The sequence below is a fragment of the Eubalaena glacialis genome, chromosome 8, assembly GCF_028564815.1.
Source record: "Eubalaena glacialis isolate mEubGla1 chromosome 8, mEubGla1.1.hap2.+ XY, whole genome shotgun sequence".
Lineage (NCBI taxonomy): Eukaryota > Metazoa > Chordata > Mammalia > Artiodactyla > Balaenidae > Eubalaena > Eubalaena glacialis.
In genome coordinates, this window is record NC_083723.1 from 10,310,230 (window position 1) to 10,332,337 (window position 22,108).

The window sequence follows — 22,108 nt, forward strand, 5'->3', positions numbered from 1 at the left end:
GCCTCACAGTACTGCCAAAGAACAAACAAACAAACAAAAAAACATGTTTCGTTTCATGTTCAGAAAATCCAAAGTGGGGAAAACAAATTAGGGGTTCCTTTTCTAAAATAAAATAAGAAGTTAGCAATTGCTGGTCCTGGTTCAGTAGCTAAGTGGTATCCGGGTTGGCATCTTTGCCGGACACTACCAGGCACTGTATTCGCTACAGAAAGAACGGGGAAAGGCAGTAGGCTGTGCCCCTCCTTCTTATCACAAAACCGGATTTCTCAGAAACCCAACCTTCCCCCCCGCCCGCCCCCATCCCTGCCAGACTTCCCCTGCGTCTCTGCCAGATCTGATCTCATCATCACCCTTGGCTGCCAGGGAGGCTGGGAAAGTCAACACTTCAGCCTTTCCATCCTTGCAGACAGCCAGGGGAAGAGAGTTAGGGAAGGATGTCCCACCCATGGAAGCACACCCACTTGTCCACAGCCCCCCCTTTCCCAGCCACCATCATTCCTACTATGACTGTTGCCTCCGGGTCTGTCCCACACCCCCTCAGCTGCCCCAAGTGCGTGCCTGACACAGGCCTGCCAGTAGCCGACCTCAGTGGAGAGGCTGCCCAGCTTCATGTCTGAGTAGGAGTATCAGGCAGGTGGGTTCCAATTCCAGCCTCCGGCTCCCTGGCTGTGTGACCCTGTGCAACTATAAATCTTTCTGTAAAACGGAGCTCATAGTACCTGCCTCACAGGGCTATGGTAAGACTCAATAAGATAATGCTCTTGAGACACTTAGCACAATACATGCCCCGCCCCCCCCCCCGAAAAGTGCTCATCTATTCATTCAACAAATACAGGCTGAACTGGGAGTCTCCATGTGCCAGGCACTGTGGTAAGTGAACTAGACTAGCTTCCCGCACATCCTCTGAGGGCAGACTTATCCAATCCAGTCCAATTGGATGTTTGACAAATGTCTGAACGGCAGGGACAAAAGTGAAGTAATGGGTAATTAGATGGGCAGTTCAGCTGACCTGCATATGCAGAGGGCCAGCACACATACAATGTCAGGGCTGAGTCACGCTGCTTCAGAGTGAATCCTAGTTGTTACTAGCCGTGTGACCTCTCAGTGCCTCAGTTTCCTCATCTTCAAAGGGTTATTGGAGGATTAGCTGAATTTGTATGTGTCAAGAATTTAGAACAGTGTCAGGTCCATAGCAAGGGCTTTTATATGTTATCCATAACTATTATCTACTTTGTTGCGGAGACAAGACTGGGACTTGGGAAACAGATGCAGAGTGAACCAGCAGAACAGCATGTGCTAAAGAGACTGAATCCCGGCGCTGGTGGGAGTGCAGAAGGGCCACTCGGGCTCGCTTAGGAATTCCAAGCGATGTGGATTGGTGGACATGTGGAAAAGAGCCCCCACGAAGTGCGGGACGGCACGAGAAATCCTTGGTGGGTAGGGAGGAGTGTGGATGACGAGAGGCAGTGAGGACAACAGAGACCAGGGAGTGTTGGGTGGAGGCTGGCAGGGCTGTTGGCTCCGTGCGGAGGGCCTCAGACAGCCACTCTGCTTCCCTGACCCTAACTCTAAGCCCTCCCCCGCTGTCCTGGATCCCAGTGCCCGGCCCTGTCGTCGGACCTGCGGCAGAGTAACCGCTCCCCTTGGGCGGTGCAACCATCGTCCTCAGCCCTCCCACCGTCCACCGCAGAGGCGGGCACCCAGCGGGGTCCTGGGGTGGCGCAAGGGGCGCCAACTCTCGGGAAGGCGCAGCGACCTCACGGACAGGCCTCCGGGAAAGGCCGGGTCGGGTCGTCACGGCACACACGCGTGCACACCAGTCCCTAAACTGCAACCCCGCCCCGCGTTTCCCTTGGAATCGGGGGCGTGACCCCGCGCACGCGTAGAGCTCAGGGTCGGGGCGCGCGTCAATGAACGGGGCGGGGCGCGGCTGTGGGCGAGCCCTAGGGGGTGATTAGCATGGTGGAGCGCGCTGTCATTGGCGGGATGCAGCGTGGGGGGGGGCGAAGCTCGCGGAGTGGCGGGAGGCGGCGCGCGGCGGCGGGCGGTCCCCGCGATGATGAGCATGGTGGCACACGCGGTGACTGGCGGGATGCCTCTGTGGGCGGGGCAAGGCGCGCGGATTGGCGGGAGATGGCGCGCGGCTGTGGGCGGGGACGCGGCGTGCGGCGAGGTGAGTGGGGTCTGGCTTCCCCGGGCCGCGTGGATGCTTGGGGGGGCTGGCTCTTTGGGTGTCCTCGCGTGGCGGCGGGTTAAGAGGCATCTCGCGAGGGAGGTCTGAGCAGGCTCTCTGCTGTATCCCCCAAGACGGCCCCAGGGTGCCGGCCGGGGCCGTGACCTGGGGATTCAGGTCGCGGGGCTCCTTCGAGACTGCGGCCAGAGCGCTGCCCCCGCTCTGCACTTTGGGGCAGAAAGTTGATTCAGATACCGTCCCAGCCCAGAGCTGTTCTATAGGGACAGAATTCAAGCCACCTAATAGCTGTGCTAAAAAGGCGGGAGGAAGAAATCGGTTTTAGTGCCACGTCTTTTTTAACCCATTCCATGCAAACTGTCATTATCCCTGTACGCATGTAAGGAAATGACTGAGCTGCTCCACGCACTGATCTTGGAACCTGCTGTGGATCTGACGCCTACAGTACGTCTCAGTGGGGCTCCGGGCTGCTTCTGGAAAGTGGGCTCAGGTGCTGATACCTCTGCTCTCCTGGAGCTTTTATTCTAGTCAGAGGAGGCAGACAATAAACTTAAAATGTATTGTTTGTTGGAAGGTAAATGCCATGGAAAACAATAAACATTGGAGGAGCAGAACTGCCAGGGGAGGGTTGCAGGTGGAGAAGGTGAGGTTTGAGCAGACCTGAGGGACCTGAGGGAGAAGAGCAGGCCTCCTGGTGGGGGGACAGGAGGGCAGGACCAGTGGGACAGATCTCATAGGCCACTGTAGGGACTTGGGGTTTTATTCCGTGAAATGGGGAACCTTTGGAGCGTTTCGAGCAGAGAAGTGACTGATTTATGTTTTGTTTTATTTATATTTTTAATCATAGGCTAATTATTTTATGGTAGGTTTGTGTAATAATAAGGCTGGCCTCGTGCCTTGAGATGGGGCAGGTGCCAGGGAGCTGGATGGAGGCAGATGAGGAATTCCATTTGGGGCATGGAATTTGAGACCTTGATAATTGTCCAGGTTGAGGTGTGGAGCAGGCAGTGGATGCTTGAGATGGGTTTGGAGAGCTCCAGGTGGGAGAAGCATTTCCTAGCTTTCCTCATCTCCCTTTTTGCAGGTTACAGGGTGAGACACTGTTCTGGCCGAAGTCTGGTGTGCACTACAAGTCTCCCCCACCCTCAGTGCCCTGTGGGTGCAGTGGAGCCACACTAGGGATGCGGCTGCCGTGGAGGTTGCAGGGATTGCAAGACTGCGTTTGTGTTCTTTCAGGGACCACCTCCTCCCTGTTCCGGCCACAGCGGTCTGGACACATCAAGCACGGACATGTTTTCTGAGCAGGCTGCCCAGAGGGCCCACACTCTGCTGTCCCCACCATCAGCCAGCAACGCTACCTTTGCCCGGGTGCCCGTGGTGACTTACACCAACTCCTCGCAGCCCTTCCGGCTGGGGGAGCGCAGCTTTAGCCGGCAGTATGCCCACATTTATGCCACCCGCCTCATCCAGATGAGGCCCTTCCTGGTGAGCCGGGCCCAGCAGCGCTGGGGTAAGTAATGAGTTTGGGGAAGTGCTTCTGGGTTTGTTGGGCACGAATCTCCAGACCCTTGGGGTCGTCTGTCTTTCCTAATCAAGTGGCCCGGGCAGTGCAGGCCTTTTTCTTTTTTTCCCCCATTTCTTCCTTGGTGATCTTTCTTGCTTTAAGTTATTCTTGATGAAGCAGGACCTCCACCACCTTCAACTTTTGGGTGATGCCCCATCACCCCATCGTTACTGTTTATAAGACTGGCTTTCTGGGACTTCCCTAGTGGTCCAGTGGTTCAGACTCCTCGCTTCCAATGTAGGGGGCATGGGTTCGATCCCTGGTTGGGGAACTGCGATCCCACATGCCTCACGGTGCAGCCAAAAATAAAAAAAAAAATTACACACAAAAAAAGGAGTGGCCTTCCATGTAGTTTTCAATTCATCTGTTATGTCTTTAAACTGAAATTTTGTGGGTGAGACCATGTCTTATTCATTTTTATTGCCCCCCTCCCCCCCCAGCCCAGCACCAGGCTTGCTGGGTCTCAGCCCATGTTGCACATTGGAACCACTGGGAAAGCTTTGGGAAGCACTGGCTCCCAGGCCTATCCCATCCCACCAGGTCAGCTGGATTGACTCTGGTTTTATTATAGGCAGCCAGGAGAACACGTGACCCGATCTCCTAGCTACATCATCATATTAGAGATGTTTTCTGTTTTCTTTACTGCAGGCAAAAGCGTTATTCACCTTTTCTCTGCCACATAACAAGGGTCTCCTTCCTCTGGCTCCCAATGCCTTTCGCTCACTTTCCTTGAAGTCCTCGAGGACACCCTCCTCGAGCCTAAGGTCAATGTCATCTTTTAGATTCTTTACAGCAGCATCTGCTGTGGTACCAGGTTTCTCTTCTTCTTCTTCTTTTTTTTTTTCTTTTTAATTAATTTTTATTGGAGTACAGTTGCTTTACAATGTTGTGTTAGTTTCTACTGTACAGCAAAGTGAATCAGCTACACGTATATACATATCCGCGCCAGGTTTCTCTTCTAACAAAGCTGCCCAGTGACAGAAAGCAGCCATTTTATTCTGTTCACCGAGTGGGGCCCACGATGAATGGGGCCTTGGCTGGGTGATTGACAGTAGGCAGCATCGTGCACTCACCATGTGGCTTCTCTGCGTGGCCAGGCTTCCTCCCCAGAGCTCAGTCCATCTCAGAATTCATCTCTCTCCACTCACAAGTTTCCTGAACACCTCAAGCCCTTTCTTACCTTTGGCTCTCCCTGCGCCTGGCACGCTCTGTCCCCGGCACACTCTGTCCCCAGGCTTCCTTCACAACCTCAACTTAAACATCCTGTGCTTCGAGAGGCCGCCTGGGCCAGCAGGGCCTTCTCCGCATCTACTGCCTTCACTCCTGTCTGTTCGCAGCACTTGTCCCAGCGGCAGATCCCGCCTTTCCTGCTCTTGCCTCTCCCTCTGCGCCGGAAGCTCAGTGAGGGCAAAGATGGGCCTTCGGGTTTACTCTCGGTGCTGGCGCCTGGCCTGGCGCCCACACTCCGCCCGGATGGACAGATGTCCCGCCCTCAGCACAGGGCTGTGTGGTTCTACCTGGTGCTCAGACATGCACACTGGATCTCAGCTGGGTAGCCTCGGGCATGTTTCTTAATCTCTCTGTGCCTCAGTTTCCTCAGCCAGGTGGTGGGGTAATAATATCTCCAATGGCGTGTTGTCGGGGGTGGAAGAATTCCAAGCGCAGGGCTTGGCACGGCCACCTGGGGCTGAGTGAGGGCTCGGTGGACATTGTGGCTTTGGCATCTGTTGTCTCTGTTGGCGTCTGGCATTTCTCTCCAGTGCCGGCGCCCTCCTTATCTTATTTTGAATTACTCCCCTTTGCTCCCCAGGGCGTGGATCTGTGGGATGTTCTTGGTTATTCCAGGGCAGGAGGGACACGTGCTGGAGTCACCGGGCTAAGGAAAGGGCTGGTCCCGAGTCCACATTATCCCATCACCTCCTGTTAGCGTTTTCTCCAGGCTTGGGGTCTGTACTAACAAACCCTCAGGCCTTCTGGGACTTGGCTCCTCCCTCCTGCCCAGCCGAGTGACCCCTGCATACCACCCCTCTCCCACGCCTGTCTTCCTGCCCGTCCCTGACGCTTCCTGTGTGTTGTTCTCTGGGATCCCAGGCCCTCTGGTGACTTCACAGGGAGCAGGATGTGGCGGGTGGGGATATGAAGTTTGAATTTGGGGTATCTCTGTTTTCAGATGACGAGGCATTTGTGGGGCGGATGAAAGAATCCAAACTCTCAAAGGAAACTGTAATATTGTTAGGGCAGGGCTGTGTTGAGACTTGGCATACCTCTTTCTAAGGATCAGCGTTATAATTTAGGTATAAGTGAAGAAACTCTGCATTAGCTTCCCGTGGCCATTGTAATAAACAACAAAGCCACAAACTGAGTGCCTTCAAACAACAGAAATTGATTCTCTCCCAGTTCTGGAGGCCAGGGGTCCGAAAGCCAGGTGTCGGCAGTGCCGCGCTCCCTCCCGTCCTTCCTTGCCTCTTCAGCTTCTGGTGGCTGCCCCGGCACCGCTGGGCCCGCGGCTGCATCCCTCCCGTCTCTGCCCCATCTTCACGTCGCCTTCTCTGCATGTTTGCCTCTCTTGTGAGGACACTTGGCATCCAGAGCCCAGGCACATTCAGAGTCCCTCTGTTCCCCTGGGGCCAAGTGATCCTTTAGGTCTAAGGGGTCCTTGCATTTGACGTTCTCTCCCTCCTAGTGGAGGCCAGGGCCCCAGGGCCGCAGTGCTCCGTGGCCGTGAGGGGGTGGAGGGGGGCTCGTCTCTGAGCTCATACCCCTCATGCCGCAGGCAACGGAGTCCTAGTTAAGAAGCTGTGTGATCTGCAGCCTGGGGAGAAGTGCTGTGTGGTAGGGACCCTCTTCAAGGCCATGCTGCTCCAGCCCTCCATCCTGCGGGAGGTCAGCGAAGAGGTGAGGCCCACACGGGCTGCCCCCAGAATACTTCCCCGGGGGCACTGATGGGGCCACGTGCCTCGGATCCTGGGAATCAGGGCTGGGCCTCTGCCCATGGGGGAGGGGGCTGCAGGGCCATCTCACTGATGTGGCACCGGAGCCATGGTGGGCTCTGGCCCCATGACCACTCCCACCTTTGAATTCCAGCACAACCTGCTCCCCCAGCCTCCTCGGAGCAAATACATCCACGCAGACGATGAACTGATCTTGGAAGATGAATTACAGCGTATCAAACTGGCGGGCACCATCGACGTGGCAAAGCTGGTCACAGGTGGGGAGTGGGGAGCGGGTGGCCCGCACCTCTGGGTGCTGGCGAGCACCTGCATTATTCTTTCAGCCATGGGTTTGGGTTCAGGTGGTGGGTGAGACCCAGGTAGGGGTCAGTTCTTCCCACCTCCGCCCGAAGGCACTTGACTCCAGGAAGCAGATGCCCAGTCCCGAGTCCTCAGTGAGAATTCACCAGCAGAGGAGAGCTGGCTGGTTTTGTCATTTGGGTGCCTGGAAGGAGGTGGTGGCCCCTTGGGCCTCCCTCCTGGGCCTGACCCTGCTGCTCCCCAGGGACGGTCCTGGCTGTGCTGGGCTCTGCAGGAGACGACGGGAAGTTCCTGGTGGAGGACCACTGCTTTGCAGGGCTTGCTCCTCAGAAGCCCACACGCCCCCTCGACACGGACAGGTGAGGAGCGGGGGCCCGGGTCCGGCCAGTGGTCCAGGGGAGTCACATTCGCTGGCCCCTGCTCCCGTGTGATGGTGACAGAGCCCCACCAGGAGCTCCACACGGCCCTCCTGGGGGACCCCCTGCTTTCCCAGCCCCCAGGAAGACCCCGACTTCTCCGGCAGGTTTGTGCTGCTGGTGTCCGGCCTGGGCCTGGGTGGAGGCGGGGGCGAGAGCCTGCTGGGCACCCAGCTGCTGGTGGACGTGGTGACGGGGCAGCTTGGGGATGAAGGGGAGCAGTGCAGCGCCGCCCACGTCTCCCGGGTCATCCTCGCCGGCAACCTCCTCAGCCACAACACCCAGAGCAGGGACTCCATCAATAAGGTGCGCCCCCCCCCCCCCCCCCGCCTGCACTCAAGCCCCTTCTTCCCCACGGAGGGCCGGGCACGGGGCCTCGCAGGTCTAGTGGCCCAGCAATCTCCTGTGCCTGGGGGCCCGGCCTTGTCCTCAGGCCCTGCTTTCTGAGGGCGGTGGTGGGGGCCTGAGGCCCAGAACTCTTACTGTCCCCCTGCGGGTGGGGCTTTGCTCTGCTCTCAGCCCTCCTGGCGGGGGCTCTGGGTATCCCTTTGATCTAAGCCTCCCTTGGGGCCTGACAGCCTATGTATGGGCTTCTACTCCCAGGCCAAGTACTTAACCAAGAAAACCCAGGCAGCCAGCGTGGAGGCTGTCAAGATGCTGGACGAGATCCTCCTGCAGCTGAGCGTGAGTGAGCTGGGGGCAGGCCAGTGCTCGGGATCGGGGTCTCTGGCACTGCAGTTGGGCACCGGAAGGTGGGCTGGGGAAGGTGGACTCCAGCGGGGTGCGTATGGAGGGAGCTGGGCTCTGCGAGCTCCCCTGCCCCTGTGCCCTCCAGGCCTCCGTGCCCGTGGACGTGATGCCAGGCGAATTTGACCCAACAAACTACACGCTCCCCCAGCAGCCCCTGCACCCCTGCATGTTCCCACTGGCCACTGCCTACTCCACGCTCCAGCTGGTCACCAACCCCTACCAGGCCACCATCGACGGAGTCAGGTAGCCACACTCCAGGCTGACCCCTGGCCTTTTGCCTCGGTGGCACCAGGAGGGGAGGGTTGGGCCCAGGGCTGTGGAGGGCCCACCTGGAGTCGGGCTCGGGACTCCCTGTGAGGGTGCCAGGTGATCTCTGGGCCGGCAGCCGTGGGAGGAGTGCAGACGGTGGCCCCCCGGGGTGGGGTCAGCCGAGCCTTGCCTTGCAGATTCCTGGGGACGTCGGGACAGAACGTGAGTGACATCTTCCGGTACAGCAGCATGGAGGACCACTTGGAGATCCTGGAGTGGACCCTGCAAGTCCGTCACATCAGCCCTACAGCCCCTGACACCCTAGGTATTGGGACTCAGACACGTGGTGTGGAGCAAAGGGCTGGGGAAGGCCAAAGGGGCTCCTATCATGCTCGGAGGGTTCCCAGCCTGGATTTGCACCCACCAGCCTAGCTGTGACCTGTCTAAGGAAAAGCCCCAAAGCTTGACGTTTGTTTTGGGAGCTACTCTGGAATCTTACGTCTGTTCGTGGCCAAGGCCCTGCTTAGGGCTGAAAGCCATGGGAGCATATTGGGAGCTAGGGCCGGTCAGAGCACTGCACCCTGCCCCGGTGCCCATTCAGAAGGGCGAAGGCGGCAGCAGCAGAGCACACTGCCTTGCCTCTGGGGCCACGTGGCAATGTCTGGAGATGTTTTTGTTGTGACAGCTGCAGGGCTGCTACAGGGTCACGTGTGTGAGATGGCACCCCACATCCTACACGGGACAGCCCTACCCCAAATGTGTAGGTGTCCCCCGTGCTGAGGCTGAGAAGCCCCACTCTCAGCTGTAGGTCCTCTTTCTCCAGGTTGTTACCCTTTCTATAAAACCGACCCGTTCATCTTTCTGGAGTGCCCTCACGTCTACTTTTGTGGCAACACCCTCAGCTTTGGCTCCAAAATCATCCGAGGTAAGTTTTGTCTGCTGGGGGTCCCAGGCCTGGGCTGACGCGAGTGACACGCTCTCAGTTGGGGTCCAGGCTCAGAGAAAGCCTGTGTTGGAGTGTCCAGGCGCCCACGGGTGGACAGCCCAGGCTCTGCAGGGACTGAAACTGTCCCCACCAGAGCTCATTCCGGTCAGTGTGGCTTTAGCCTTGGACCTTTATGGTGTCCTTGGCCCTTTTCGTTTCTGGTCTCAAGGAGCTTCTGTGGTCCACGCTCCCATGGTGCTGATGGGGGGGCTCCTGTTTACTTCTGGTGACTTCCCTTGGAGACAGGCCTCACCCAGAACCTAAGGTGCGCTCCCACGTGGCTGCTTTGCAGGCCCCGAGGACCAGACAGTGTTGCTGGTGGCTGTTCCGGACTTCAGCACCACACAGACCGCCTGCCTTGTGAACCTGCGCAGCCTGGCATGCCAGCCCATTAGCTTCTCGGGCTTCGGGATAGAGGAGGAGGACCTGGGAGGCCTGGATCTGGGCCCCTGACTCACAAAGGCGGCCTTGTCCAGAGAGGCCCCGGCTATTCCTTCCCCGTGGCGTCAGCACCATGGCAGCTTTTGCTTTGTAAATAAACCCTGAGTGTTTACTGGTGTTGATCTGGGCAGACCCGGTGGTGGGCCAGGGCACTCCTGTGGAGGGAGCCTCCCTCCTCCTCCCCTCTCCCAGCTGGTCAGGATGGCAAGCGGTCAGCGACACATCTGCCGTGAGCTTGGTTTATTGGTGTGGCCTGAGCAGATAGTTGAGAAGTCTGCCCCCCCTCCCCTGGACTCCCTCAAGCTGCCCCACCCCGGCCCTGCAGCAGAGCGGCAGGTGGAGCAGACGCCTGACACAGACCCTGGCTCCTAGGTCTCCATCACATTCATGCCCCCTCCTGGCAGGGTCCACACCGGGGGTCTTTCCGTTTGCTGATGGCCGCTGAGCAGGCCAAGGCAATGTGACTACTGGTGCAAGCTCGCGCGTTGGCAGACCTGTTCTCAGAAGTCCCCAAAGTTCACTGTGTAGGTCTCAACTGTGGTGAAGGGGATCTCCTGGCCCGTGACCATCTCTCTCTCCTCCTCCTCCTCCTCCTCCGGCTCCAGCTCTGTCCCAAACTCCGTCACCACCTCCGTGTAGGTCTCGGTTTCTGACTCCTCCCAGTCAGCTGTGGTCTCGGGTGGAAAGTGCCAGGGCCCCAGGGTAGAACTCGGGGCAGGGGAGGGGGCGAAGGAAGGGGTGGGGAGCAGTGTCGGGGGGGTGGGGGGTGACGTGGGGACGGTGGCCGGGCTGGTGGTGGCGTTCAGGCGCCGGAGCCGCATCTGTTCGCGCATGCGCAGCCGGTACTGCAGGCGGCGGCGTTGCATGCGCCGCTGCTGGGGGGTCATGGGGCGCGACGGGTCGATGCGCGGGATGGGCCGGTTCCCGTTCATGGCCATGATCTCCCGGATGCGCTTCCAGTTGGAGCGAGCCAAGATGAAGTTGCACTGGGTGGCCCCGATGTCGTAATCCACGTTGCAGGTCTTGGAGCTCGGGGTGTAGCCCTCCGCGTGGGCCGTCACGCGGTACTCCCCCGGGTTCAGGATGCGCCAGTAATCGCCACCACTTGCTGCAGAGGGAGGACGGGTTCGGCTGCCTAGGAGTACCCCCTCCCAGGTCCCAGTCCTCCTGTCCGAGATCCCCCTACCCCTCCCTCTGTCTGGGGGGCTCCAGAGGAGCAGGGACGTGCTGGGCAGGCCAGGCTTGCCTTGCCAACGGCACGTACAGATTCAGTGCCCCACCTCGGGAAGCGGAGCGGCGTAGAGGTATGCACTGGTATACCTGTCTTCACTCCATGGTTAATGCCGCTCACGGAGATGGTGGCGTTGGCGATAGGGATGCCCTGCTCGTCCGTCACAACCCCCTTGATGCCGCGGTGAACCTGCAGGGGAGGCAGGGCGGGTGTCCACATGGAGAGCCCACTGGGCCTGCTGCTGCCCTGTCCCGTGCACAGGGTCCCCTCGCCCTTCACCACCCTCTCCCCAAATGCTGCCCCGCTCCTCCACCTGCCCCCCGGCAGCCCCCACACCTGCTCCATGAAGGTGAGCAGAGCTTCCTTGTTGTTCTCCCACTCTCGGGGCAGCTCACTCTCGTGAGGGAACTTGTCGCAGCCCAGGTAGATGGAGAGTTCCAGGCAGTTGGTGTGCAGGTAACTGAAGTCGTTGATAGCTGGGCAGGGCAGACACAGAGCCGCAGTCACCCCTGCCCACACCAGATGCCCCACCACAGACCCTCCCAGGCTGACTCACTCCCAGAGCGGGGTTTCCACTTGGCCCCGTTGACGATGCCCATGCCGCCAGTGTAGTCCTGCGCTTGGCACCCTCCCCGGTAGGGCTCGGTCATGGTGAGGTGGGTAGAGGCGAAGGAGATGGCCAGCCAGCGGAAGATGGCGTGGTCTGGGGTCTCTTGGGCCTCAGATGCCTCTTCCTCTTCCTCTCCCCGGGCAGCTGCCATGGCTGCGGCCAGCAGCTGCTCCTGGCTGGGCGTGCGGGCCATGTCATAGGGGTAGGACACGAGCCGCTCACCACCGTTCAGGTTCGCTCCCAGCACGAAGGGGTTCTTCTCCATCCAGGCAATGATGGCCCGGACCTCCGTGGACACCTAGGGTGGCCAGTATGTGAGGTGTGGGCCACAGCCTCCATCACCCTCCATGTAGACCCCATACTGGTACTCATGCCCCCTCAGTCCCTCCAAGGCCCTGCAGTCTCAGCGCCTGGGCTGGGTAACCCACAGCCCACCCCCAAGTCCCAAGCTCCAGGACGCCAGGGTCTGGGCTGCTCCCGCAGGCCCTGCTGGCCAGGCTGCAGCCTCACCGTGGCGTCTGGAGACAGGTAGCGTTCAGGGATGGGCAGGTTGTTGTTGGGGACCCGGTAGGGGACCCATTTCCTCTCCTCAGCTCCCCAGAGCACAGAGTTGAGATCCGGGAAGTCCTCATAGATGTCAAAGCCCTCCTCGGTCCACAGTCCCAGCGCCCAGTTCCCAAACTCTGAGCCCTGGGGGAGCCGGTGGGGGTCAGCATCAGCAGCCCACCCCCCAGCCCAGCCCCACCCTGGCCCCGCCCTGACCCCCTTCCCTCCACCCACCATCTGCGCTGCCACCTCGTAGCCGTCAGGGTTCAGCGAGGGCACCAGGTGGATGCGCGTGTCATGCACCAGGCTGCGCACGCGCGGGTTCCCGTCTCGGTACTCGCGGCACAGGTACTGCATTAGTAGCAGCAGCAGTTCTCGGCCTAGCACCTCGTTGCCATGGATACCAGCTGTGTAGCGGAACTCAGGCTCCCCTGCAAGGGCAGGAGCCTCAGCAACCAACCAGCCTCCCGCGGCCTGAGGCCCAGGGGATCTGAGGAAGGACCCAAACCGGCCTTATCCCCAGGGGGGGTGAGGGTGGCTGAGGACTGTAGGGCCCAGCAAGGGGCTCCAAAGACAGGTGGGAGGTGGTGAGCTGGAAACATCAACGGTGCAGACCCAGCTGCAGTGCCAGGGCCTTGCCTCTATAATCTGTTGGGCGTGGGGAGGGCCAGGCCTCCAGGGGGCTGTCGGGGCCCTCACCCAACTCGTGATCCCCGGGGTTGTCCGAGATCTCCATGGCGTAGATCTTGAGCCCACGCGAGCTCTTCCCTAGGCTGTATGTGCGGGTGATACTGGGGCACTGCTCGTTCACCACCTTCATCAGCTGGGTGCCAGAGAAGACACAGAGTTACGCAGCCCACATACTCCCGCCACCCCCAGCCCACCCCCAGTGACCACACCTCTCCCACGGCCTGGGTCTGCTCTATGGGGAGGCTCCCCTGTTAGCCCTGAGCCCAGTCCCTGGCCTCAAGACAAGCACCCCAACCTGGCGCATGTCCTTATAGCTGTGGTGCCGGAAGTCCAGGTCGTCGGTGGTCACCACCTCGTTCTGTGCATAGTAGCTGTGGACAGCTGCAGAGGGTGGGCAAGCAGGGCCTTGAGCTGGCCACCTGCCAGCCCACCGTGGGTTGCCCCAGCTGCCCATCCATGCCCCTGCCAGCCCCTTGCACTCACGGGACACGGGGCACCCCAACACCTCCAGGCGCATGCATAGGCTGCCATTCCAGGTGAGCGGGTAGATGCGGATGAAACGGGCCACCACCGGTTCCGGGAGCTCGCTGAGCACGGGTGTGTCCTTGTCCACATTCCCATGGAAGGTCTGGGAAGAGGCAGGCCTCAGAGCAGCCCCCAACCCCAGCCGAGAGCCCACCTGCGGTTCAGACGAGGGGCATATAGAGCCGAGGGCTCAGGTGCCCACCATTTCCTCGTAGCCGTTGGTGTACATCACCCATGTCTGGCTGTCATTGCTGAAGCCCACGAAGAAGGAGGTCACGAAGTCGTCACTGGGGAGCGGATGGTGGTCAGGGTAAGGCTGCTCTCCCCGCCCCAGGTCCAGGCCCTCAGGCGGCCTGAGCCCCCTCTTCTGGGCCCAAGAACCTAAGAGCTAGCAGGTGTGTGGTGTTGGTCCGGATGTCGGGAGAGGCTGCCATGCCCGCTGCATGGCCGTGGGCGATTGGTTTGCTTATCTGGACCCAGGGAACCGACCGGCCATAACCGAGGAGTGGCGGGTGGTGGTGGGGGGACCCTGGAGGGCCCACTGAAAGGTTCTGAACGGGACTCAGAGCTGTGCCTGGAGCCACCTGCCTCCACCAAGTGCCTGTGAGCCTGGCGGACTTACTGGATGCTGGAGTCGCGGCCCTGGGTGATGACGCCCGTGAACTTGGTGGTCCTTCTGGTGTCCACCTCGATCCACTGGGTCTGAGAGTCGTCCTCGGCACACCACGCCCCGTCGTAGTAGTCGTCCTCAGTGTCGCCGGCCTGTTGGGGACAGCAGGGGGGCTGAGCAGGCAGGAAACCCCTACCCAGCTGGGAGATGGGCCCGTCCCGACACCCACCTGCATGTTGAGCCGGCCACGCTGTGCCCCCAGGCCGTGGCGCAGCATGGAGGAGGCCCGGATCTGGTTGTCCTCGATGCGGTGCGACTCCATCCCGATGGGGGGGCACTCTGGGGACATGGCACCCCAGGCTGGTGGCCCCGTGGCTCTGTCCCTCCCTCCACCGAACCCAGAATGGAGGAGCCCAGCGCCCACTTCCCCTCACATCAGGGGGCGCCAGTCAGGGCAGCTGTGCCCCAGCCTGTGCTTCCCCACCCTGAGCCTCAGCTTCCCCCTCTGGAGAATGGGCTGATGATGCCAGGCTCCAAGGGGCCATGGGGCTCACATGAAATCACAGGGACAGCCACCCCAGAGCCTGGCCAGTCCCAGGCATTGTCTGCATCGGGGCCATATGCACACCTGCCTTGTGCCCCGAGCTCTGTCCCCTGGGGTCAGGCCCAGGACAGAGACACTCCAGGGCCTCTCCCTTTCGCGTCGCAGGACTTTAAGAGCAGGAAGGGGCTCTGGAGGCCTGGAGTGCCAACAGGAAATCCGCGTTTGGGACCAATGTGTGGCCTTAGGTGGGTCACGTGCCCCATCACTGTCACCCCGCGGCCCTGGCACGGCCCCAGAGCCGTCACACCCACCCTACAGCCTCCATACACGTCCATGGCACCCCCGCCACTCGCAGCCCTCACGCCCACTCCCAGCCCCCCACACCTGTCCCGCTGCCCCAAGCCCCCCAGTCCCCATACCCCCAGCGCCTCACTGATTTTCTCTGCGGGAGCCCACTCCTCCTCCAGCTCCTCACCCTTCCGGGGCCCTGGGGGCAACAAAGGGAGGGAGGAGGTGCTGAGGGTCCCAGAGCAGCCGGGGGCCTGGCTGACCTCTCACGGGGACCCAGGTTGTGCGGGCCCAGCCCCCAGAGACACACCTCTGTGGTCCTTGCCCTTCTCCACAGTCCACTTGTCATCCGTCTCCTCCTCCTTGGGCCTGCTGCCCTCCTTTTTGGGTTTCTCTGGAGGGTGGAAGGTGGGAAGGGCCTGTTGGCTCAGCCCCGGGCTAAGGGGGGCTTCAGGGGGCAGGTGGGGCGGGGGTCAGGCCTGCCCCGGGGGGCTGGGCCAGGGGTGGGGGCCAGCTCCCCGGTTCCACTCACTCAGCTCCTCCTTCTCCTCATCTGTTTCCGGGCCAGGGTCAGGCTTCTGGGGCCTGGGAGGCCGGAAGTAATAGTCCACTGTGGGGAGGGAGAGCCCTGATGAGATGGCCCACCACGAGCCGGGGCTCCTAGGTCCACAGGAGCCCCGTGGGCCGGACCGCGCACGGGGCGCGCAAGGAGAGGAGGTGAGATCAGGATGGGCCTTAAAGAGTCCAGACGGGCTGAGACGAGGAGGGAGGGTCCTCCTGGAGGGGGAGGCTGCTTGGGCACAGGTGGGGTGAGCGAGACCCCGGGGAAGTCACCAGCCTGGCCCCCCAGCAGGGCGCGGCCCGGAGAAAGGTGGGGAAAGGCTGGGCAGGGAGTGGGGCACGGACATCGGACATGCCCTGAAGGACGACTGGCACCTGTGGCAGGAACGGGGGTCTGGAGGGCTGAGCTGGGGCCAAGGGGTTGATGGGCACAGAGGCCAGGAGGAGGGGAACGGGGTCCAAAGGGACCGGGAGCAGGAGGGAGAGGAAGGCGGCATGGGAGTCCCGAGGGGCGAGGGGCGAGAGGTGGCCAGGACCGGAGCTCAGGAGGGCCCGAGAGTGAAGCCCACTGGGGCTCAGGAAGAAGAGGCCAGAAGAGAGGGCGATGGGGGGGAAGAGCGAAGTCGGGAGCCAGGAAGACCCAGCCTGAGGGGGGAAATCAGATGAGGGCGGCCAGGCCGGAGAGGGCGGCCAGGTAACTGCCACCAAGCTGGAGGTACAGGCAGCCCGACCTTGGGATGCAGAGGGCAGGGGCCCTAGGCACTCACTGTCGTCGTAGTCGGGGATCACGTAGCCGTCCCCATAGTTGGGTGGCAGCGGCTTCGGAGGCGGCTCTGTGGAGGTGGGAGGCAGGGGTGAGCCAGAGCCCCCTCGCCTGGCACCCCGCCCCCCAAGTCTGCCCGCATCCTACCGATCTTCTCCTCCGGGGCCTCGAACCCCGGCCCGGGCGGCTCAGCCTTCTCCTCAGGGCGCGCAGGCCAGAGCTTTTCCGGCCTTCTCCTGCTGGGGGGCGGCCTGGGCTGCTTCTGGCGCCGGATGTACTCAACTGGGGGAGAGGGGGGCGCTCTGAGCCGGGCCGAGGCCAGGGAGGGCGGGGCCAGGGGTGGGGTCCAGGTGGGGAGGCGGGGCCAGGGGCGGGGTCCAGATGGGGGGCGGGGCCAGCGGGGCCTCCCCGAGAGCAGGGTCCTACTCACAGTCCTCGTAGTCCTCCCGCTCTATCTGGTCGTTGTAGTCCAGCGTGGGCTGCTCCGTCTCCTCCTCCGGCTCTGAGGGAAAGCGCTTGTGGCCGCCTCATTGAAGATGCTCCCCGCCGCCGCCACCCAGGCCCACCCTGCAAGCCCAGCAAGCCAGGGCGGTTGGTCCCCCGAGGCCAGGTGGCTGGTGCCCACTCACCAGGCTGGCGCTCCACGTCGGTCTCTCCTGCTGGACCCTGCCAGGGATCTGGGAGGGGCCCGTCTGCAACACAAACCCCAGGAGCAGGTGGACGGGAGGCCTGCCCTGACCACGGGCTGCACAGCGAGCCTCCACGAGACCTGGGCCCTGCCGACGCCCCCTGAACAGCTCACTCCCGGGAGGCCTGGGCTGCTCCAGCCCTCAGCACCCTGCTGGCACTTCCAGGGGGCCAGAGAGCTGGACGGGTTTCTGGGGAACCCAGGCCCTGCTGTCTGGGAGGACCTGCCGCAAAGCTGCCCCAGCAGGCGGGCAACCTGCAGGCTTGGAGCCCAGCAACACTGTGGGCAGGTGGCTCTGGACGGGGCCCAGGGGACAGATCCCAGGACGGTGGAGGGCAAGCCCCCCCCCCCCACGAGGCTGCCAAGCACTCCCTCCCCAGGGGAGGGGCGGCACCGAGGGAGGGACAACAACGAGGCCGCAGCACCCACCCGGTCTGGGGGCTCTAAGGGTCTGCGAGAGGCAGGGCCTCAGGGACCCGCCCTCAGCCCCCTCTTCCTGCAGCCCAGCAGGTCAGAGCCCCACAGTCTCAGAAGAGCCAGCACACACCTCCCTCCTGGGGCAGCTCCTCGAGGCCGGGGCTGGTGAGTGGGGGCAGTGGCCACTTTGGGCTTTCGGAGGGGGTTGGGATGGGGGCCTTCTTCCCAGCCAGAGGCCTCTTGGTGGCCTTGGGTGGCTTCTCCTTGGGTTTCTTGGTGGCCTTGGGTGGCTTCTCCTTGGGCTTCTTGGTGGCCTTGGGTGGCTTCTCCTTGGGCTTCTTGGTGGCCTTGGGTGGCTTCTCCTTGGGCGGCTTCTCCTTGGGCTTCTTGGGTGGCCTGGAGGACGCCTCCGGGGGCTGCTTGGTCGCCTTGGGGCCTTTGTCCTTCTTTCCTTTCTTCCCTTTGTCTTTGGCTTTTCCTGGAGGTGCTGTTCAAGATGCAGACTCAGGTAAAATCAATGAAGAACCCCCTCTATGCCCCATGTGCCCCCCCCACCCCGCAGGGTGCCTACAACCTGGGCAGAGGGGCTGCTGTTAGTCCTGCATTTCCCAGATGGGGGAAACTGAGAGGTTAAGCCACTTGCAGTCATGGCAGAGCTGGGAGTGGCTTTCTGTCACCACCACACCTTGGCCTGGGCGGCTCAGCTTCCCATGGGGTAGGCCCTCGTCCTCCCATCTACCGAAACCTCCAGAGGAGCATCTCACAATCCACTCTTTCACCATACGGCCCCTTGGCCAGTCAGGGCCCACTATTCTGTGCTGGGCACAGAAGGGGCAGAGAGGTGACTAAGCCATCCAGGCCTGGGGAGAGTGCCCAGTCTAAGGGGGAGGCAGTCTCATCCCTGCCAACTGCCACACAAAGTAAAGGGCATGGGCCCGGGGCCTCTCTGAAGCTAGAAAAGCTTCAAAGAAAAGGGACACTCATGGGCTATCCCCTATCCAGGGGTAAGGAGTCTGGGGTGGGTTGGAAGCCATAACCATAGGGGGTCCTGAGGCCACACAGAGGACAGAGGGATGGGTGGGCACTGCAGCTGCTCGCCCATCTCGGAGTCTGGGGGAGGGAGGAAGCAGGGGCAGGGCCTAGGGCTGCCTGTAGGAATCCTCCAGGCCCCTGAGCAAATCCTGTTGAAAATGTAATGGAGTGGGGGCCACATGACCGAAATACTGGAAAATCTACAAAACGCAGACAGTCAGGAGAAACAGAGCTGCCACAGCAGCGTGCAAGAGGCCAGGACACCAATCTCGACCGGAATGGCGGGGGAGGCTGAGATGGGTCCCAGGGAGGAGCCAGGAAAGATCCAGAGCAGGATGAAGGGGAGGGGCTGCTGACCTCAGGAATGATGGATGGTGCCCTGGAGTCTCCTGGGAGAGAGATCAGCAAGACCCTTGCCCACCCTCCGGAAGGTCACAATAAACAGCAAAGATTTATTGACAACTGATTATATAAGAGGCACTAAGCTAAATGCTTTGGGGATGCATCACCTCGTTTAATTTTCACAATAACCCAGGACTACTGCCCAGTGCTCCTGGGAGCCTTGTGGAGACGAGGGTCTTCTGCAACGCCCTCCCCCGGCTCTGTGCTCCTGGAGTAGGAGGCCAGGCAGCAGGGTGCTGGGGATCCTTCCCAGGGAAGGCTGGAGGCTGGGACTCTGGCAGTGGTGTGGGCACGGCCAGTGTGTGCCACAATCAGACTGAGTGGCCCCATTAGGACGGCAGGGCCGTTCCCGTTCAAACTGACCTGGGCAGGGGGCAGCAAAGTCCCCAGTTAGTTCATGTCTAGTCCCTCTGGGGGTTTGGGGCTGTGCATGACGGATTGGGAGGACCCAGTTCCACTGGGCAGTGGACCTGCTGGATGCGTCTCCAAACCCAAAGGGCTCCAAGCCAGCAATGACCTCTGCCTGGCACAGTGTCCCGCCAGATATCTGGGCTCTCTTGTGCCTTACAGAGCCATTCCTCAGGCTGGGCAGGCTGGACCTCGGCCAGACACCACTGAGGCCCGCCATCCTCGCCTGAGGTGCAGGGCTCCCCGAGGCCCCCCATCACACCGAGGGCCACCCCTACCCGGTGCTCTTACCCTCTGAGGCCACCCCCGGACGCACCCCCGGCTTGCCCCCTGTCTGGGCTTTGCGGACGGGAAGGGTGGGTTCACGGGGTGGTGGGGCCTCCACGTCGTCCTCCCGGGGCTCGGACTCCAGCTCCGACAGGAAGCCCTCGAGGAACTCCTCGATCTCGTCGTCGGTCAGCACAGTCTGCGAGCGCCCCCCGGGGCACAGTGCCAGCAGCGCCAGGAGGCAGCCGAGCAGGGGCGCCCCGCGCAGGACCGCCATGGTCGCGGCCCGCACGGGGGGTGGGGTGGGCCCTCCGGGGAGGGGCGGGCGGGGGCTCCGGGGAGGGGCGGGGGGGGGCTCCGGGGTGGGCAGGGGACTCCGGGGTGGGGCGCTGAGGGCTCCGGGACGGGCAGTGGCTCAGGGGTCGGTGTGGGCTCAGGGATGGTCTGGGGGTTCCGAGGCGGTGGCGGCGGCTGGGAGCTCAGGTCCCGCGTGGCGCGCTCCCGCGCGCGGACCGCCTTCTCCAAAGCGCCAGTGGCGGCCGGGGCGGGGGTGCTGGGGCTTCCGGAGCCGGCTCCCCCCACCCCCGGGGAAGGAGGAGGAAGAGGAGGAGGAGCCGGGCGTGGACGGAGGGGCTGCGGGGGGAGCCGAGCAGTCCCGGCGCCGCGCGCGCTTGGCACTTCCCGGAGTGGGAACTGCGGGCTGTGTCCCGGGCCGGGCCCGCGCCTTGGAAGGAAGGCCGCAGGGAGGGAGCGTCGGAGGGGATGCGAGGTCCAGAGGGTGAGGGTCGGAGCGCTCCGACGCCCCTGCCCCGCGCCGTCTGCGACACCGCCCCCAAGCCGGACGGGAACTGGAGGCGGGATGCCCCAGAACCGGCTGGAGGTGAGCGGGACCCCTGATGGCAGAGCCAAGCCACGAACTCAGGCCTCGGGGACCCTCCCCATCTCGGGACCCGCAGAAGTGTCCCCACCTATCCTTTCCTCTCTCTGGAACCTTGGCCTGGCAGCTCTGCGAACTGTCACCAGCCTTCATTCAGACATCCAGCTAACCTCCCAGGTCCATGAGAGCCAGGCCCTGTGCTGGTCCCCCTGGGAGGGACCACACTTTGGGAATTCACTCTCTAGTGAGGGGAACAGGTGCAAAACCGCCCTCAAGGCAGGCTAACTGCTCTGCTGGGGGTATGAGCCCCCATGTAAGATTGCCCCTCCCGTCCCAAGGTACTGACATACTAGATCAAGTTTGGAGGTGGGGTCAGAGATTGGAGCAGGGAGGGACGAGATGCCTTTCAAGTTGTATTAAACTGTTGTGTCATTCATAGGAATGGACTGTCAGGGGTGTGGAGGGACTCAGCACTCACACAGCAATTTCCATACAAGCTCAGGGGGTTCTTGCCCTCCCCCGCACTCCCAGCAACAGAGGGCGGGATCCCAGATGAAGAGCCCGGCACGGAGGTGGGAGGCAGCAGCTGGCTTATGTGGCCCCCTTCTAGCAGATGGTACAGCCTCAGGTGAAACCAGGTCAGATCAAGGGAACATTTTAGAGGCGGTGCGTGTGAGCCCAGCTCCGCGTGGAAGATGTAGGGGCCACAAAGCCATAGGAGATCAGACACTACCCCTGAGAACATGGGCCAGCTGGCAAGAGAGGATGGGTACCTTCAACCCAACGAACCTGGGTGCCGGGACCTACCACAGGAACAGTTCACTCACCACCCAAATAGGAGCCACAGATGTTTGCGATCGGTTCCCCTCCCCTACGGTTTCTTTTACTATTTCCCCGCAACGAACATTTCTTCACCTCTAGGGATACACTGCTTTCCAAACAGCTGAGATCCCAACCAGGACAAACAGACGTTCCTCTCCTTCCTCTTACCAGAACCCAGGTTTTTAAAACTGTGTTTACTGTAGCTCCAGCTACCACATGGACCAGCTGCAGCCAGGGCATGTAGATTGGGTAGTCAGAGAATCCCAGGATCGATCAGTAATGTCTGCCATGGGTGTTGGCTTAGGGAGTTATGCCATGTGTACCTGGTGTTTCCGTAAGTCTTCCCCAAGGACAAATGTTGGCTGGCCCCAAATGGGCATGACACCTAAGGCCAGAGCTCCCAGAACATTCCTCCTTGATGGGATGAGGAAGCAAGAAAAAGCACATCTGGAGCCCATGGGCCAAGTTTAGCAGCAGTCTGCCCTGAGCCAACGTTGTCTGATGGTTTGGCCCAGTTGGGAAAACCCAGGAGAGCCTGAGATGATGAACAGGCAGCAGCCAGGGAGCGTCGTGGGAGCTGCTGGCTCAGCCCAGGACTGGGGACAGGACCCAGGGGGCTCTGCCTTCTCTCACCACTTTCTTTCAAGGCCCTTCCTTCGCTGTTCACTGGCTCACTTGTTTGTACTTAGAAAGGCAGTGGGACTATGTCAAGAGCTGGTCCCTACAGTCAAATCCCAGCTCCGCCCCCCTGGCCATTTGATCACAGCAAGTAACCTCACCGCTCCCCGTGGCCTCACTGCCGCACACCAAACAGGGACTTTGCACGCGCTGTGCCGAGCGCAATTTCCGCACTCTCAACCCAGCAGCTCCCAGTTCTTGTCACTTCCCTTAGGAGACCAAGACCCACCTGGGCTCTCGGAGCACACCCCCCCCACCCCCCCACCCCCCAGTTGGGCCTCCTTGTCCCTGTGCTGTCCTCG

General features: G+C 61.5%; 2 protein-coding genes across 4 annotated transcripts; one reads left to right on the forward strand and one right to left on the reverse strand.

The window, feature by feature from the left end:
- The first annotated feature begins 2,043 nt into the window (after window positions 1–2,043).
- On the forward strand, window positions 2,044–9,959 carry POLD2 (DNA polymerase delta 2, accessory subunit). Of its 2 annotated transcripts, none has more exons than XM_061198399.1 (11): window positions 2,044–2,173; window positions 3,428–3,701; window positions 6,529–6,650; window positions 6,840–6,963; window positions 7,251–7,365; window positions 7,530–7,728; window positions 8,026–8,106; window positions 8,258–8,415; window positions 8,619–8,746; window positions 9,245–9,346; window positions 9,699–9,959. In XM_061198399.1, exons 1-11 carry the CDS (start codon window positions 2,057–2,059, stop codon window positions 9,857–9,859), a joined length of 1,581 nt encoding a protein of 526 aa, XP_061054382.1. In that variant the 5' UTR covers window positions 2,044–2,056; the 3' UTR covers window positions 9,860–9,959. The 2 variants fall into 2 exon arrangements, with proteins under 2 accessions (XP_061054382.1, XP_061054383.1); XM_061198400.1 differs by lacking the exon at window positions 2,044–2,173 and adding an exon at window positions 2,560–2,635.
- A 113-nt stretch (window positions 9,960–10,072) lies between these two features.
- On the reverse strand, window positions 10,073–19,961 carry AEBP1 (AE binding protein 1). 2 transcript variants are annotated; one of them, XM_061198397.1, is made up of 21 exons: window positions 19,454–19,960; window positions 17,451–17,807; window positions 16,845–16,907; window positions 16,646–16,717; window positions 16,363–16,497; window positions 16,220–16,285; window positions 15,424–15,501; window positions 15,202–15,285; window positions 15,037–15,090; window positions 14,289–14,398; window positions 14,072–14,211; window positions 13,652–13,736; window positions 13,408–13,552; window positions 13,220–13,305; window positions 12,934–13,057; window positions 12,469–12,665; window positions 12,199–12,378; window positions 11,635–11,986; window positions 11,415–11,554; window positions 11,168–11,267; window positions 10,073–10,955 (listed from the first exon to the last, which is right to left on the reverse strand). In XM_061198397.1, the coding sequence occupies exons 1-21, from the start codon at window positions 19,704–19,706 to the stop codon at window positions 10,348–10,350; spliced, it is 3,429 nt and encodes a 1,142-aa protein (XP_061054380.1). In that variant the 5' UTR covers window positions 19,707–19,960; the 3' UTR covers window positions 10,073–10,347. The 2 variants fall into 2 exon arrangements, with proteins under 2 accessions (XP_061054380.1, XP_061054381.1); XM_061198398.1 differs by having other exon boundaries at window positions 10,419–10,955; window positions 11,128–11,267; window positions 19,454–19,961.
- Window positions 19,962–22,108: the final 2,147 nt, after the last annotated feature.